This window comes from Dryobates pubescens, chromosome 39, assembly GCF_014839835.1.
Source record: "Dryobates pubescens isolate bDryPub1 chromosome 39, bDryPub1.pri, whole genome shotgun sequence".
Lineage (NCBI taxonomy): Eukaryota > Metazoa > Chordata > Aves > Piciformes > Picidae > Dryobates > Dryobates pubescens.
In genome coordinates, this window is record NC_071650.1 from 2,626,612 (window position 1) to 2,645,215 (window position 18,604).

The window sequence follows — 18,604 nt, forward strand, 5'->3', positions numbered from 1 at the left end:
TCCAGAGTAAAATAAGACAGGAGGTGTTTGCAGTTTGAAAATCATCCTCCCCCTGAAAACAAAACACCAAAAAACACAGCAACAACAACCAAACAAGCCAAGCAAGGACAAGGATCTTGCTGGGTGACTTGTGCCATTTGAGTAATTTGGAATATCTGCAGTAAATTAGCTTGTTCTAAACCTGCCATGTCCTGGGCCACGTTTTCACTAAGTCTTAGCTAATTGTTATGCCTTTCACCTTGAATGCCAATTGTAATAACAATATTACATCTGCACTCTGTTTCTCTGTTCTTAAATTGCAGCAATCAGGAATACTTGCTAGGTAAAATCCTGTAGAGTTACTTGTAAGAAAATATTGAAATGAAACAAAAAATTGTTTAACTTGCATATTGCCTTAGACAGCCCTGGAGAGCTGCCAGGCAGCCAAGGTATTATTAGAAAAGCTGAGCAAATAGCTTGCAGGGGGAAGAGCTGTGAATTTAGAGCCATCAGGTGCCATCACATTATAGGCTAGTATGAGCTGACTTTTTTTTTTATGTCAGTAAAGCCATTGAAAAAATACACCACAATGATTTAAACCTGTAGAGTTTAGTTTTGGTGCATTGATTTAGGGGAGGAGGTGGATAAAGAGGTTCTAGGGGGGAAATCCTCTCCTTGGTCTCCAGCACTTCATCATTGCTTTGCAAGTCAGGTTTTGGCCTATTCTTGTCATAGCTTTCTGAAGTGTGTTTACATATAGTTTGCCTTTCTGGTATTTTGTGCTTGCACAGACCTGATCTTCACCTATTTCGTATCAACAGTTGCTGAGGCTGGTGTGGAGCAATTAGCCATTGGGATCTCAAACACCAGCACACAAGAGACCCCCCTCCCGCCCCATCTCTCCACACTTCCCTCAGGTGCTCGCTCCGGGCTGCACCTGCACGGAGCAAACTGTGTGTGCTTAAAAAGTCAGCCTCAAATATTAAAGATGGGGCCAAAATGTTGCCTCCTTCTTGACTGAACCAATTTTCTTCTCTCCAAAAATGAAAACACAGCCAGAGGCACGGGGTGAGGATATGCTTTCCAAGGAGGTGTGTTTTTGCTCTGCCTGCCCTGAGATGATTTTTGGTGTAAATGAAGCATGGCTGGCTTATACCAACCCTTAGCTCTAACAAGGCTTTTTCTGCCTTTCATTTTTACTTGTAGAAAAGAAAAGGCAGCAGATGCTGCTGAGAAAATATTCCTTCCGCAGTTATTCAACGAAATGTAGGTCACGTAACAGTTCCATGGGCTAGTATTTTATTTCCTGCCCAGGAGCTGTGGTCCTTGTACCTTTTTGGGCTAATGATAAAACACAACAGCAACAGCTCTTTTTTTTTTTTTGGTTTGTTTTGTTTGGTTTTTTAAATTCACATTTGTCCCAGAGGTGTCCAACTTCCCACCTGGTTTATAACCTTTCCATGTCTCAGGGTCTCACAATTCCTTTTTCTCTTTTTTTTCTCCCCCTTGTTTTAATCTTTGACATTCCTCTGACCTCCCCCTCCCCACGTGTGTTTTGTTTGCGTTGCTTTCTGAGGATGTCTTTTCTCCTGCCCTGAATAGAGTGCCGTCAGGAGTAGGATTATAAGCAAAATGAATTACTTCACTTAATGGGAAATTATGTTTAGATAAAGTAGATTACAAAGGAGGTTATTAGTAGTGGTTAGGAAACAATGTTTTCAAGGTAGGATGTCTTGAGGGGGGAGTTTACACAGAAGTGTGGGGTTGTTTTTCAGGTTGGTTGTGACTCAGAGTTGTATCTCTTGTGGTTCCTGGAGAAGAAAAGGAGGAGAGAAAAAAAAATTCAAATAAGTTTTGCAGGTGCCCACATCACACAAAATGCAGCAACGTGCTCACCTTTGTTGTCTGGGTAGCGGTGGGGAGAATTCAACCACAGGAATCACAGCTTCATAGAAGCGTAGAATTGTTAGGGTTGGAAGGGACCTCAAGGAGCATCCAGTTCCAACCCCCCTGCCATGGGCAGGGACACCTCACACTACAGCAGGTTGCTCACAGCCACATCCAGCCTGGCCTGAAAAACCTCCAGGCTTCCCTCATCTGCCCTAAGTTGATGTCTCTGAGTATAGACCAGAGCGATGTCAAAGCCTGTTTCATGTAGGAATCACAGGCCCCATATGGATGTTCATGATGTTGTCTCTTTGGGGGCTCCAAAGGTGTTTTCATGGAATCATAGAATGGTTTGGGTTGGAAGGGGTCTTAAAGATCATCTGTTTTCACTCCCCCTCCCCCATGGTAAGGGTTATTTTCCACTAGCTCAGGTTGCTCAGTCCCTTGTCAAGCCTGGCATTGACTACCGCCAGGGAGAGGGCATCCACAACCTTCCTGGGCCACCTGTTCCAATGTCTTGCCACCTTTACTGTACATCTCACCCCAAAGACACTTGTCAGTGCTTTTGGTTTGGCTACCCTGGGTTCAGTTCTCCTTGCTCCAGAACTAGACTGCAGGATGTGCTGTGGGATGACAGGGTACGTAATGACTCCATGCTCCTAAAGTGGCCTTCTGGAAATGAGGAAGATGAGGAGATCCATACAGGAGTGCAGACAGAGCATTTCTTGCATTCTTCAGTAAGAGGGAATTCACTTAAATCAGATATGGCTATTCCCAGGTATGGGAGTAACCTCTCTGCTTTTATTTGCACTGCATGGCTTCCAGCTTCCATGCCATGTGTATTGTAAGCAGGAGTGAAGGGGGGAAAAGCTTTTTGGACAAGGCTCCAAATTTGGTGTATAGAAAAATACTTGGCCCTCAAAGAGGAACCTCTGTATTTAGACAACTTGTGTGGCAGGTGAAAGCTTGGAGATCATGCAGGCACCTCTCACAAACATTACATGCCTGTAAATAAGAAGTCATGCTGAATTAACAGAGGACAAGGAAGTTGCTGGAAGAGAGAGGAGTGTTTTCAAAGCTTGAGTGAGCAGTTTGCTATCAGTTCTCACCCATTCCTGGTATAATCCCTGCCAGCAAGTGGGACCTGAGTTTTCAGTTGGAAGTGATCAGCTCAAAACAAGCTGCTGGTTTGCAGCACCAGATTGTGACCTGAGTTAGAGAGTCCAGATGTGCTCTCCAGAAGGTTCAGATGGAAAGTTGAGGTTTAGATCTCTCCTCAGAACTGGGAGAACCCCCTGAGACAGAAGATGTACACTGTAGTCTGGGCTGCTCTCAAAGCTTGCAGAGCCTGCATTCCCTCTGCCACAAGAGTTTGGGAGGTCCTGGGGCTTGTGGCATCATCTGAGCTGTCAAGCACATACATGTCTCTGTTCCAGCAGAGCTATGGTGCTGAGGTAAACTGCTCTCCAAATCTGCAGTGGAAAAGTGGCTAGACAGCACCAGGCCTTGGGCAGGTCGAGCACTCTAGTGAAAGGCAAGGGGTTGGCTGCTAGCACTTTGTGTACCCAACTGCAGTGCCGTATGGGGTCCAGTGCTGTCCCAGGCTGGAGTTAGAGCAGCTTTAAGTGCTACTCTACTAGATGAATCCGTGCCATATTCCTTAAAGGCTAATTGTGGTGCGTGGAGATCAGCAGAGTACAGCTGCGCTGGGATTTGGGAGCAGGGAAGAGACGGGAGGTCAGCTCCGCTGGCTCTTTGCCATGTAAAGATTTCCCCTTACATCATCTGGCTGCTGAGGGCGAGTTTACATCTGCTTTGCACCCTGAGGGAATTGCGGTGTCAGGGAATGAGGTTGCTGAGAGCCCTTCCAGACCTGCAGCATGGCCTCTGCTCCAGCTCCCCGGGCATCAGTGGGAGATGTTTGAATGCCGGACCCAAATTTTCACCAGAAATTTCGCATGGCGATTAAGCTTTTTTTGGAGGGCTGAATGGGATTTGTGGATGGAAAGGGAGAAGGAAGGGAGTGTACCAGAAAGACCAACAGCACCTCCTGTGTGGTGTGGAAGGGCACTGGAGATGAGCAGAGCCTTCAGGCATCCCTTCCCTGGGCACACTGGCTCTTCTCTCCTCCATGGTGAGTCCCTCCCTTGTTTTTCGTTCAGAATGAACCAAAGGAATACAAACAGACTGCAGCTCCGTTCTGTTGGGGCACAGGAAAAATTTTGTAAGATGAGAAGAGTGTTTCCTGTCCGGCTTTCTTCCAGAAAGATTCGTTGAGTACCCATCAGCCATGAGCTCTGCACAGAAATGTGGCACGGGGAGCATTTGGTCCAAGGGAAGAGCACAACCGGGAGTTTGTGAGTCCTACCTCAATGGAAAGCCATCTGCCATTCCTGCTGTGCCAAGAGCATGAGCCACCCATGGGCTCAGTGCCACCCTGAGGTGGTCACCACAGTTGCATAGTGTTCCCTAAGGCTGGTGGCAGGTTGCTCCCTGACATCTTACCTGTTTATTTGGAAGCAGGATGTGATTTGAGGGGGGAAAAAACAAACCCAAACATCAACAAAACAACACATGGTATGTAGCCAGAGGGGAAACAGGGCTTGGGAAAAGGGCAAGTACAGGAGGTGGCCAAAGGTAGAGCTGGGCTGGACAAATGTAGAGCATTGCCAGCTCTCTTCCAAGGAGCACATACCTGATCCCATGCTTATGCTTTCTATTTTTGACCCTCAATATGCTTGCTGCATTGGTAGTGCTGGCTTGTGAGAGATTCAATAGCACTCTCATGCTCCGAAGCAACTTTTCTGAATGCACAACATGAATCCGTCGGTGGGGTCACATAGTAATGCTTGAAGTCAGAAGCTATTTTTAAAACTAAATTGCAGAGCCACACATGGCTTTCATTAGTGCTTTACATCAAATTTGTCAGCTAATTAGTGGTTTTTCATCACTAGTTTTTGCATAGTATTTTATTTGTTCGCTCTTCAATACTGTCTTGTGGCAGCCCCCAGCCCTATAGACAGTCCCTAGTGCTTGGTGCTGCCGGCGGAGGAGGGAGGGAGGGAAGGAGAGGAGAGCTTTCAGGAGACCTTCCCGATCCTCCTGATGGATGGACTGGCTGCTTTTGGAGTAGGTTCCAATACTACGTGTCTGGAGTGGGCGGTTAGCAGCCCGTGTGCTCTCTTCCCTCCCTACCTCCATTTAGTGTTGTAAATGATGTATTGCAGTCCTGAACTGTCTTCGGGTTGGAGGAGGAGGAGGAGAAACCAAGAAAAGTTGCCAAACATGACTTCATAAGGTTTGACTTCAAATTGAGCAAAGTTTCATGAGTGTCTTGGGTTGATTTTGGTTTGGTTTTTTTTGTTTGTTGGGGGTTTTTTGCCTTCTTTCTCCCCCCCCCCCCCCCCCTTCTTTACAAATAAAGGGAGTACAGAGAGCATGGATTGCTAATGACTGGTAGTTACGGGTCATTAAGCTCACTAACTGACTTCAGGAGCAGAACTTTCTAATAAGGGCAGTAAGCACTCTTTTTAACATTTATTTCTCATTTTAGGGATGGGGAGATGTGATTACCATTCAGAAGTCTGCAGTTATTCTTTCTGCTCATAATTACAGAGGGAGCTTGCTAGTTTTAAGGCTGTTTTTAACACATTAGAAAGTATTCAGCAAAGTCATTTCTATGGGGGTTTTGTTGGTTTGGGGGGTTGGGGGGTTTTTTGGTTATTTTTTTTCCCCTTTCTTTAACTGACTCCCTTGAAAAGCTCTGGAAAACAAATACACAGGGGAAAAAAAATATGTTAAAATAAGGAATAAAGCAGTTACTGAGGTGTAATAATCCCGGTTTATAGCACACTTTCCATTTAAATTGTTTTTATTAGAGATAAACCTGTTAAGCGTTGAGGAATTAAGTGCTGAATAGAGAAGGTTGTTTCACTGCTGTATAAATGAAGGATCCCAGGATGCGGGGAAGGCTATGACTGGTTTTACAAGGGAATTATTTGCCAGTTTGCAGGGCTCTGGTTACTTTGGCATCTGTTCTAAAAATGATTTGTTTGTTGTCAAGAGGGGATACTGGATTTTTATTTTTCTTTGTCAGAGCAAGAGGGATCTTAGCACTGGGGCTTGGAGGTGCTGTGGGCTTTCTCATCATCCTTACGCCTGGTTTGCTAGAAGGAGCTCAAGGAGAAAATGAAGCAGAGGGATTTGGGGGAGTTTCTTGGCACTGCTAGTGATACACAGACTTCTGGCATGCAGCGCATTGGGACAATATTGAGAGGGAGCAGCCTGCAACTCCAAGTATCAAAAGTCAGTAATGGTCACAGAATCACCGAATCACCAAGGTTGGAAGAGACCTCAGAGATCGTGGTGTGAAACTCTCCTTATTTAGGAGGGCTGGAGGGAGGAAAAAGAATAATCTATCTCCCGCTAAGTCTCAGCATCTCCTCTCAGACTGGTTCCAGGTCCTGGAAATTTTCATTGAAAGACTGCAGATTAGAAGTCCTCACAATTGCTCTGTCAATTCTTGAGCAAAGGTGACTTTGGAAATGTGTGGCAGTGGAGGAAAGCCTTGCTTTATTCATTCAACAGAAGAGAAATACAAGGGGAAGGGAGAAAGAACAGATCTGTGCTGAAAATGTCGCTTGGGCTGTAACCTGAGCCTTTGAGAGCTGTGCCTTTTGGAGGGTTTGGTGACCCTCTGAAAATCCTTGCTCTCTGGCTGCTATTATTGTAGCCAATTTCCAACTAAGATAAGTCTTTTGTCACCACCAGCCATGCCGCTTCTCGCTGAGAAGAAACAAAACTTGTGCGTGGCAGCGAGGGCGGCCAAGCTGAAGGTCAGAGTGCAGAGGCGGATTGCTGCATCCCCAAGGTTGGGGCTGGATCTCACCCGTGGGACTGGCCATGCACCAACCCAGGCGACTGCCAGTGACCTCTGGAGGCAGACCCCAGGCGAGAAGCCGAAGAGAAAACATCCTAGTAAAATGCAAATTGGAGAAAATAGGGTTTCCTCCTCCTTTTTAGGGTTATGCAGGTGGAAGAGCTGGGGGGGGTTGTGTTTTCCTGCTTTTCGGGACACAGCTGAAAGCGCAGTCTCACGTCTCCAAAAAGGGCAAAGAAAAGTTAACTTGAAAACAATAATAAATACTTCAAACTTCTGTGTTTGTCCAACTGTTCAAACGCTTCCTCCATGCCAGAACCTTCCCTAGCAAATGAAAAGGAAAAAAAAAAAAGAAAAGGAAAACCCCCAAAATACAACAACAACAACCCACCAAAAATCCCCGACACAAGACCCGAACACAAAAACAACAACTCAGAGCATTGATTTGCAGAGTTTTTGAGTGTCCTTGGTTTGGAAGATGGGTTCAACGTGTACACTGAGAGATCTCAGGTTGTTGGTGCTACTATTGATTCTAGTCTTCTGGGGGAGGGAAAAAAAGCAAACTGGAAAAGAATACAAAATGCCCACCCTTTCCACATCTGAGTAAAGAGCACTGATAGGGATAAAAATATACAATCCTTTGAGCCTGCGGGAGCCGTTGCTCACATGGATAAGGTTATGCAGCTATCTTAATTAACTTAAGTTTTATGCTGAGTTGTATTTTGAGAATACTCCACTGATAATATTTTTAGGTCCTGATTCCTCTGAACTTTGAAAAAATGGAGTGATTTGGTGGATATGAACATAGGGGGGAAAGGGGCAATGCAATTCCCCCCCCCCCCCCCCTTGAAGCTTCTCTGTCCTGTCATTTTTTTTCTGGTCTTGTGTGAGTCTGGCATTTTGGAAATTCAAAAAGTGATCAAAAGATTTTGGTTCTCCTAACAAAGTGAAAAAAAAACAAAACAACAACAGACAGTATGAAGAAATTATCCCTCCCATGCCTGTGGATTTCTGCTGCAGCAGCTAATTTGCAATTTTGCTTGCAAAGAGCTCTCAAATGTGATGTAAAAACTTAGCATTGTGCTTTCTCAAGGCAGGCCACATTCATACTTTTAATCTGATGGGTTCTTAGGAATTCCAGGTTTGGGATGCAGGAAGAAGCTTGAAAGTGAATACTTTCTTCTTCTTTTTTTTTTTAATGCATAGTGGTTTGGACTCTACTATAATGCAAAGTAAAGTGTTCTGTTACAAAGGCAGGGAGGATGGGACAGAAGGTTAAAGGGCATCCTGGAAACAAACAGCTGGACCAGTTTATTTAAACACATACAAGGATGGGGAGCTGACCTCCATTTGACTTCTAGTGGGAGGAGCGAGAATGTCATTTTATTACTTTGCCCAGAAGGAAAATGTTCTTGCTGTCTGAATTCCCCCCGAAGACATCCAAAAACTGGGCTGTTTGGCAGAATTGCTACTTACAGAAAGTACTTACACAGAGGCTTAGGAAGAAGGTAACTGTTAAGTACTCATGTGTGTGTAAGATGTTCTTAAAGCAGGTATCCTGAGCCATAGCATGGGGCAAACAGGTGAGAATTTGTTTGGCTGGAGGCACATCTGGTGGATAGTTGGTAAATTCTAGATTTTATTATTATACCTTTATAGCTTGTTTGGGTTTTTTCCCTAGCATATAGTGTGGCCAGCAGAAGCAGGGAAGTCATTATGCCCTGTACTCAGCACTGGTTAGGCCATACCTTGAGTACTGTGTCCAGTTCTGGACCCCTCACTTTAAGAAAGATGTTGAGATGCTGGAACATGTTCAGAGAAGGGCAACAAGGCTGGGGAGGGGTCTGGAGCACAGCCCTATGAGGAGTGGCTGAGGGAGCTAGGGGTGTTTAGCCTGGAGAAGAGGAGGCTCAGGGGAGACCTTATTGCTGTCTACAACTACCTGAAGGGAGGTTGTAGCCAGGTGGGGGTTGGTTTCTTCTCCCAGGCAACCTGTGACAGAACAAGAGGACACAGTCTCAAGCTGCACCAGGGGAGGTTTAGGCTGGATGATAGGAAGAAATTCTTCCCAGAAAGAGAGACTGGCCATTGGGATGTGCTGCCCAGGGAGGTGGTGGAGTCACCATCCCTGGAGATGTTTAAGAGGAGACTGGATGAGGCACTTAATGGTTTAGCTGATTAGATGGCATTGGGTGATAGGCTGGACTTGATGATCTCGAAGGTCTTTTCCAACCTGTGTGTTAATTTTGTGTTCTGTATTATTCTACCCAAATATGTTGGTTTTCCTAGTATATAGCTCATTATTCACCCCCCTTCTTATTAGGCGTGCTTGTAGTTGGGAAGAGAAGGCAGTAGAGTTGGAGTTGAGTGTGCTTCATGTTGCTCAGATTTTTCATTGGGGTGAAAGCTTTTGGTGATTGGAGGTTTTCAGTGACCAGCCACTTTCATGTCTACCAAAATCCCTCCAATCCTGCTGCAGTAACAAGTGCTAGCAATTGGGCAGGAGAAGCATGGCATTTTGGGACATGGTTTAATGGCCCTGGTCATCTTACGATGATAGCTGGACTCCATGATCTTAGAGGTCTTTTCCAACCCAAATGCATCTGTGATTCTAAGACAGCAAGAAAAAACCTTGCAAAAAAGAAGTAACTGGGGCACCTGGGGAATTTGTGTTGTTTTACTTCGGAGAGTTACTATGAAAATGACTTTCTGCAAATGCAGATTAGATATTAAACAATTTTCTAATTGGTCATGGAGCTAAGGCAGCTAATGGGGAAAAAAAGGCAGGTTTTTTTAATTGCTTATTTCACATGGTGTTTGTGCTACACCTGTGCTTATAAATGAGAAAGGAGAATTAGTCTAACCTTCTGCTCACATGATTCTAATTTTCATGGTTTGTACAAGATAATGATAAACTGATTTGCAACACTGTTTGCTGGAGTTGAGAGGTGGGGGGTTTTGTTTGGTTTGGGGTCTGCTGTATTGGAAATGCATAGAAAAATGGATCCGGTACTGTTGCTGGCAAAGGGTGACCTCATTCAGATGTGAGGTTTCCAGATCAGCACCTGGAATTGGTGCCTCTGGTCCCATTTTGTCAAGACAGGTTTGATTAGGACTCAGTATCTCGATCAACTTGTGCTGGAGTTTGGGGAATGGGAGACAGAAGGAGACTGAGATCACTGTGATGGTCTTTAATGTGGGCAAAACAAACAATGCAGGGCAGTGGTTTGCAATTCTTCTTCCCAACGGTGCAGGGGAATGGCTGGTCAAAGCTGGTTCCCACAGGAAGCTCCTGGTGGCTTTATCTCTGTGGTAGGAGAGCTCCTGCTAAGCCACCCCTAGCAAAAGCAACAAAAAGAAGCACCAAGGAGCTCTTTGCGGACTTTCCCAGTGCATTTTGCAAGCGTGATGTGGTTTAACTCATGCTCAGACTTCTTCTTTTACTGGTAAATACTGTGGCATACACAATTTGATTATTCTTTTTCTCACTCATAAAAAACGTAAGGTCTGGTTATGAGGCTCAGCCATGATTAAACCTTGATGGGGGATGTTTTCCAAGTGGTTTTTAACTAAGCTTTCAGGTGAGCAAAACCACAAGAAAAGTTCTTCTAACGCTCTTGAGACAGGCTCCAAGCCATGGCTTTGAGCCTCCTGATTTCAGCTCTGTGAGGACTGTGCACGGAAGAGACCAGGGCACATTTGATCCCTTTCCTTCTTCTCTTTTACTCCAAATTCTTTGGAATATTCCTTTCCCAAATCGTCATTGCAAGGCTAACTGAGGCAAAGAGCTACAAAACAACACCAGGAGAGTGTGGCTGCAGATGGCTATTTTGAAAAACAACTGTACCTCTTTCCCCCCCCCCCCCCTTTTCTTTCCAAAGATCTGCTTTTCATTGTTCAGGGGGAATTTTCAGTAGTCCAGTAATTACAGTTTAACAAGATGTTTGCTGTAAATGGTCAGGCCTAGCTGGAGAAAACAGGATTATAAATTCAATTACTGTAAAGCTATGACCTCGCCTTGACCCCCTCAGACTTTGCATAAAGAGAGGGGTGGGGGGAGGGAAGGCCCACCAAGAAATGACTAGGAGGAATGCATGGCTCTGAAGTCCCCAGCAGTGTGACTTAGCGGTGATAAAACTCCAGACGTTCCCTCATTTGATGGGGTTCTGCCATCACAGTTCATTATCTTAATAGTGGGCATTAAAAGGGAATTAGGTTTGCAAGAGGTAGGGGCAGGTTTTGATAAAAAAAAAAAAGGGGGGGTGGAAATGGAGGAAAAAGAGAAGTCGGAGGACATAAGGCAGAAATGGCACTAATGAGGGGGAGGTAGCAGATGCCCTCATGAGCATCTCGCCGGCTTCACCCAGGTTTTTTGTGTGCCCCATTCTGAATTGAGAAGAGCGTTGCCGGTATTGTTTCCTGAAAACTCGGCTAATTCCCCCATGAAAAGATGAAATGGAAGTGTCCGACTGTGGTAAAAAAGCAGGCAAACATAAATCAGCTTAGAAACCCCAAGCTCGTGCTCTCAAAGGTCAGGAGGGTTAGAGAGGTTCTGCAGGATTTGCATCCCCGCACAGCCCGACGAAGAGCGGCCGTGGCGGGGCGAGAGGGCCTGGGGATGGGTGGAAGTCAACCCCTTCGATAACTGTCTACTTTCCTCTATTTTTAATCTTTATTCTTTCTTTTTTCCTTTGTCTCTTGCAGGTTTATTAATGCTAGAAGAAGAATAGTTCAGCCCATGATAGACCAGTCCAATCGAGCAGGCAAGTACCCGATAGTAACCGTATTCGAGTCACGCAGGCAAAACCCATCCTCAAGCCATTCACCGGGAGGTCCATTACCTGGTAAATAAATGAGAAATGAATGCTGGGAGCGATTGACAATTAAAATACAACCAGCTTTGTTTCATTACAACCCTAATCATTTTAACATGATTAAAACATTTGAGGAGGGGGGGGAAAAAAAAGGCATTGAAAATTCAGATCAAAACTAAACCAATCCGCTCCGTGACCGGACTTTCTGTACATGCTTGGAATTAAAGTTATTTTGAGTTGGTTTTTATTATTATTTTTTTTTAAAGTAGTTGTTTGGAGTTTTCCTTCCCAGCTCTTTCTGCTCCTGTGACCACTCCCTGGTGCATGGCTTGGTGTGGAATTGCTGTAAACTTTATTACCTGTCAAAAGGGCAGAGGGGTCAGAATCGCTTGTGGGACTCAGTAAAGTTCAAAGACATTCAATGAGGTAGAGCTTTATGTGCTTTAATAACCCAAGGCAGCTTACTTCTGAAGCTGGCTTTTAATGTACAGTTAAAACCTGGAGCTCAGGTAGTGCTACTCATATAGGGCCCTTTTGTCCCTTGTCTCTTCTTTTTAGTAGCTGTCTTTTGGGATCGATGAGCATTTGGGACTTTCTTCAGGGGAATTTATTTCATTAAAAAAGGGGATTTAAGCTTTCCCAAGCTGGTTCTATCTGGGGTCTTGGCTCGCAGCTCTGTGTGGGTATTTCCCATCGACAGAGAGTTTGTTCCTCCCAGATGGTTTTGTTTTCCAAATCTCGATGCCAAACTATCCAAATCCGTCGTTGTCCAAGATGCCTTTGGGCCACACTTCCCCCTCGAGTGCATTCGATTATTTTGTCATTAGAGGTAAATATCTGGCACGAACATGGTCAGGTCCCACTCTCAGAAAGGCACAGGGGCGTAATTTAACACACTGAGGTTTCAGTGTGACTATTCCAGCCATAAAATCCAGCTCCTATCCAGGTCTTTGCATTGACGTCAGCAGCGGCAGCAGCTGGAGCCGGGGCTCCTCGCATCTTGAGAGTTCGGATGGCTAACTTCATTTCCAAGCTCCTAGTAGGAAATGAAGCCAAAACTAAGCGAGCTTGTCAGCCCAGCTGCTAAATCTGAGCATGAGATGTTTCACCCTCTTCTTAGAGCCGACATCAACAGCCATCTCACACAGTCCAGAAGTGGGGGGCGGGGGTGTTGTGTCTTGACACTGTGAGAAGAGGTGACCCTTTTGGCTGTTGCTGAAGAGCACTGTTCTGCGCTTTTCCAGTAAGTCAAGGAACACCCTATAACCCCGATGGGCAGCCGATGGGAGGCTTCGTGATGGACGGCCAACAGCACATGGGCATCCGAGCGCCAGGTAAGCCCCCAGGGCAGCGCCATCTACCAAGGGCCTTGGGCACGCCACTGCAGGGAATCACACCTCTGCCCTCCACTGTCGTCTCAGCTGCCTGCCTTGCCTCACCTGTCTTCTGCTTGCCTTCAACACTGCTGAGGGAAACCAGGCACCTTCTTGCTCAAGTGGTCCTGGACCCTCTGCTGTGCTGTGTTTTGGAAAGGGGCTTTTGGCGCTATCTGTTGACTTTGCTCATTCTCTGGCATCTTCTTGGATTTTTATCTCCCTCTAGGACCTATGAGTGGAATGGGCATGAATATGGGCATGGAGGGGCAGTGGCACTACATGTAACCTTCACCTAGGTAACCAATGGCAAAGCCAGGGGGAAGTAAGTACAAACTGGGTCTTTGTTCTCACTTTGTCCGAGGGATATTTGTCTCCTTGCATTTCCCCATGTTCTCCCTGCCCATAGCCTCATGCTTGTTCCTTCCTTTCCATCCATCCATCCATTCATCCATCCATCCCTCCATCCTTTGCCTGGGCTCCTTTGGGTTTCTCTCCCTCTGGTTCAGCTCAGGCTTTCAAAGCTCTACAAACCCCTCGCACGCAGGCGCGCGCCCGCGCACCACCGCCGCCTTACATCGCTGCCGCCGCCGCCACCGCCACCATACATTGATGCTATTATCCATCCCTGAGCACATGACAAAACAAGAAGCAGCGGGGGGGAAGGTGGGGAGGGGGTGGGGGGGAGCCCTGTCGTCTTGGCAACAGACTGATTTGCAAAATGTAAGCGGTCTGCAGCAGCACGGGGAGAGGAAAGAGCGTGTCCCCAAAGTGTCATAAATCTGTCTAACCGCAGTTGATGCATGAGTTACATTTCTCCTGCTAACCTGCGAGACACCCAGGGAAAAAAAAATAGAGGGGAAAAAAGAGAGACTTCTCCTAGGTGTAGCTAGTAGATAAATAAATAAATAAATAAGAAAAGAAAATGAACAAGTAAGTAAAGAAATAAACGGTGGGCTCCCCTTTAGTTGCATTGTGGGAGGGGGTGGATGAAACTTTGATTTATTTTCTTTTTAATTTTGTTGTTGTTAAAGTTTATTTCTCTTTGTCTGTCCCTCATAATGGGATTACGTGTGGCGAAGGAAAAAGAGAGAATACAAAATAGAGGTGTACGCAGCAGGCTATGGAGCTTAGCCCAGGCTAATTGACTATATCCAAATTAAGTATGCCATCACTTGCAGTGTGACAAATGGATTTGACTTATTCAGTATACAAAAATAGAGATCATTAATGCAATCTTCAGTGGCAGGCCTCGCAAAGAAAGCCTAGAAAAACTGTCCCAGTTTCTTTTTATTTTTCCCCCCCCTTCTCTTGTCTTTTTAGAGGGGAAAAACACATTCTACAAATTTTCCTTGTTTTTTTCTTTTCTTTTCCCCTTTAGTAAAAGAGTAAAGGAGTTTGAAACACTGAGGTAGCAGTACCATATTTAAATGGTGCCTGCTTCTGTTCCTCATGCTCTGTTGCTGGAGTTAAAAGCAGTTATACCAGCATGTAACATAGGGCTTGAAGTTACCCCCAGTGCGTTTCTAAGTCGTCTTCGCCGGGTGCGAGTCCTAACAAAGTTTTAACAATTAGTTGTGAAAACATTCCTTGGAGCTTGGGAATGCAACAGCCCTTATTACCTCATCCTGGAAATTTCTGGCTTAGTTAATTTAAATATTGTTTCTTAGTTTCTGGGTCAATTAAATTTAAACGATGTATTTTATGCTTCGTGACCAATTAAATTAATAGGTTATTACCAAAAAGAAAAAAAAAAAAGGAAAATATTATCATCTTTTTTGATTAAAGAGCTGTGAGTACAGTATATTTTATAAGCAATTTTCATTAGTTCAAAACTGTTCCTTTAGGCTAGATTAAGCAGCTATTCATTGCGAGAGCCTTGAGACCTGATTCCAAGGTGTTCGGCGCATTCACAGCGCGCTCTTACTTAGAACTAAAGCCAATTGAACCTACTTAGTGATAGCGTATGCCTTTCACCCTTGATGATTATGGAGCTTATAGCTTGGCGAAACAATACACCTGTCAGTTCCCATCAGCTCCAGCAATCCAAGCAGAAGGCAGAGGCCCACAGAAAGCAGGAGGTTTTATTGTTTTAGGTCCAATTTCCACACACACACACACACACACCCACTCCTTATTGTTCGCCCAAACCCACTGAAAGGTTTCACTGAGCTGTGCATCTGATTTTATTTTTTATTTATTTAACTGGTTTTTGGACAGAAGTGAGCAGGGGGAAAGAATTAATTGATAACTAGTACTGATTTTTTACATATATACACATACACATATATATATATAGTTGTGCATCTGGTCTTATTTATTTATTTTTGGACAGAAGTGAGCAGGGGAGAGAATTCATTGATAACTAGTATTGATTTTTTATGTATATATATATTAGGGTGTTTGAAAATACAGGCTTGATTTAACAGTCATCCTTTGTTCAGCAATGTCTGTACTGACTGGAAAGTGTCAGTTTGAATGGCACAAATACGTGTGACAGGTTCCAACTGATTGGGCTCAAGAGCTAAATAAATAACTGCTGATAAACCTCATCACCAATTTCGTCCATCTCTCCTCCTTAACTGCTATGGGTTCCCCAACTTGTATTCCCAGCACACTTTTGTTTTGTTTTATACTTGTATTCCCACCACACTTTCAGAAGCAGGGAGATGAAGGCAGGTAGCTGAGGCAAGCCCATGAGGGATGGAGCTCACCTGAAAGCCGTCACACAGCTTCTCTGGCTTGCTACCACCACCCCATGTGACATCAGTCATCATCAGGCCAGCTTTGCCTCCAGTGTGTTCCCAGATCAGAAGCATCTTCCATTGCATGTATTCCTAACCACAAAAGTAGAAAGAGAGTAGAACTCTGTATTCAGAGGAAGGAGGATGTTCTTGGGTTGTGTTTTTTTTGGCCTGGGAATCCTTCCCATTGCCATCGTTGTGAATCCATGGATGGACTTGGATCCCGCAACGGCAACTGTGCTCATGTGCCCACGACTCCAGTTCCCACCTTTGGGTGGGAGGGAGTCGAGTAGAGGAGCATTGTGGCCTGATGTTGGTAGCTGGTCCCCACCACTGACCTCCACCTCTTTTTCTCTCCGCAGGGCTGCAAAGTATGCCAGGGGATTATGTGTCTCGGGGTAGTCCAATGGGTATGAACATGGGACAGCCAAGCTATACCCCACCCCAGATGCCCCCCCATCCCGCTCAGCTGCGTCATGGCCCCCCCATGCATACCTACATTCCTGGACACCCTCACCACCCAGCGATGATGATGCATGGAGGACCACCCCACCCTGGAATGCCCATGTCAGCATCAAGCCCCACAATGCTTCATACCGGCGAGCCGGCAGTGAGCGGACAAGTGATGGACATTCATGCTCAGTAGCTTCAGGCAGTCTGCAGCGATGGTAGACTTTCAAACATTGTCTTTCTGCAATGACTAACGGAGTTCTTGGCGTCAACTTTGGACCAAGGGACGTTCTGATTTCTTCGCAGGGACCCTGAAAAAAAAAAAAAAACAACCACAAAACAAAAACAACAACAAAAAAAAAACCAACAAAAGAAAGAATTAAAAAAAAAAATTTAAAAAATAAAAAGGAGAAAAAAAAAAAAAAAAAGAGAGAGAAAAGGAAAAAAAGCAGGAAAACACCAACCGAAGTCAGCGTCCGGGGACATGCTAAATAGCTATATAAGACATTAAGAGAACAAAGAGTGAACTATTGTAAAATGCTATTATACTGTTATCCATATTACGTTGTTTCTTATAGATTTTTTAAAAAAAAAATGTGAAATTTTTCCACACTATGTGTGTTGTTTCCATAGCTCTTCACTTCCTCCAGAAGCCTCCTTACATTCAAAGAGAAGCCTTACACTTTATCCTGCAAATGACAGAAAGGGCTTATTTGCGGGATTTTTAGAGCATTAAAATAACTATGTCAGGCAGAAGAATCTTTCTTCTATCCTAGGATTTCAGCCATGCACACTCTCTATCTCTCTCCTCTCTCCTCCTCCCCTCTCTCTGTCTGTCTTTTTTCCCTTTCTCCCCCTTTCTCCCCATCTCTCTCCATCTCTCTCTTTCTCTCTCTCTCTCTCTCTCTAGCCTGGGGCGTGAATTTGCATGTCTAATTCATTTACTCACCATATTTGAATTGGCCTGAACAGATGTAAATCGGGAAGGATGGGAAAAACTGCAGTCATCAACAATGATTAATCAGCTGTTGCAGGCAGTGTCTTAAGGAGACTGGTAGAAGGAAGCATGGAAACGGAAAGGCAGTGTATTTGAAGCCTAATTGTCACATCAGAGCGTCCTTGTCCCCATGCAGCGACCACCACCTTGTACATCACTTCCTGTTTTATGCAGCTCGAAACATGGACTGAAGATTTCTTTTTAAACATGTTGACTTTCTTTCTGGGCAAGACATCGGTCATGTGTGCATTTGTTTGTTTCTTTGTTTTTATTTTATTGGTTTTGTTGGGTTTTTTTTTCCCCATAGTCCCACCATGGAGCATTTATGTATACATTGTAAATAAATTTTGTGCAAAAAGGACTGGAAAAATGATCTGTATTATTGCAATTTTTTGTAAAAGTAGCAGTTTGGTATGAGTTGGCATGCATACAGATTTACTAAGTGGGATAAGCTAATTATACTTTTGTTGTGGTTAAACAAATGCTTGTTGATAGCCTTTTTCTATCAAGAAACCAAGGAGCTAATTATTATTAATAATAATCATTGCACACTGAGTCTTAGAGTTTCTGATTGAAACAGTTTGGATTGTATAATAACTCAAAGCCCAGTTGTAGTAGTTTGAGTGCAGTAATGAAATCTGAATCTAAAATAAAAACAAATTATTTTTTGTCATGGTGACTCCACTGCTTGCAAAATCTGTTTCCTGGCCCCCGCCCCCCACCGCCCCCTTCAGTATCTGTAGCCGTTCTATCCAAGGCTAGGAGCAGAGCAGCTACAAAATGCTGCTGGCCCTGGAGATGTGCCTTGCCGTTTGCTGTTTAAATACTGGCTTTGTAGTTAAAGAATGCAAAAGTCAATGCTGTTTAAAGAGACTTCCTCAGAACTGTAAATTGTCAGGATGGGAAATGTTGCCTGTTAATAGATGGAATATCAGGGGATTACTGGGCAGAAATCTGTCATTAGGGTCACCCTGTTCCCCCTGCTCCAAAGCTCAATTCTTTGCGCTCAAATTCTTTGAGGCACTGATCTATCCCATTTCTTTCTGGAACTGGTGATATTAAGGAAGGAGGCAAATACAAAACACATCCTGGGCAATGCCGATCTGTAAGGAAAGGGAGATCCTAGCGCAAGGGGCTGCTGGAGCTCTGCAAGCAGAGGCTGGCGCAGGCTGTGCTCTCCTCATTAACCAATTTTCTGGCCCAGCTGTACTTTCTGCACCACAGCCACTCAGTCAAACAGCACCCAAGAGCCTGGGCAGGCTGTGAGACCTCTTTGCTCTAAAGCAAACCAGAGGTAGGTAGGTAAGTAGGTAGATAGATAGATGCAATTTGAGGTATTTTATATGTATTTTTATCTGAGAGTTTTGTGGAAACTTCCACAAGTAATTAAGGCAAACCTGTGCAACGAGCCACTGTCCCAGGGATCCTGAGAGTCCCCCAGGTGCGTTCCAGAGCAGGTAAGGCTGAGGGCAGGGCAGAAT

At 44.7% G+C, this 18,604-nt stretch overlaps 1 protein-coding gene across 1 annotated transcript in view; it reads left to right on the forward strand.

Annotated features, from left to right (window-relative positions):
- MEIS1 (Meis homeobox 1) overlaps positions 1-16,453 on the forward strand; it is a 124,638-nt gene extending 108,185 nt beyond the window's left edge. The window contains exons 10-12 of the mRNA XM_009901373.2: positions 11,450-11,508; positions 12,804-12,893; positions 16,039-16,453. Of these exons, the coding sequence (XP_009899675.2) occupies positions 11,450-11,508; positions 12,804-12,893; positions 16,039-16,322 (433 nt within the window). The 3' untranslated portion in view covers positions 16,323-16,453. The remainder of the gene's footprint in view (positions 1-11,449; positions 11,509-12,803; positions 12,894-16,038) is intronic.
- The last annotated feature ends 2,151 nt before the right edge of the window (positions 16,454-18,604 follow it).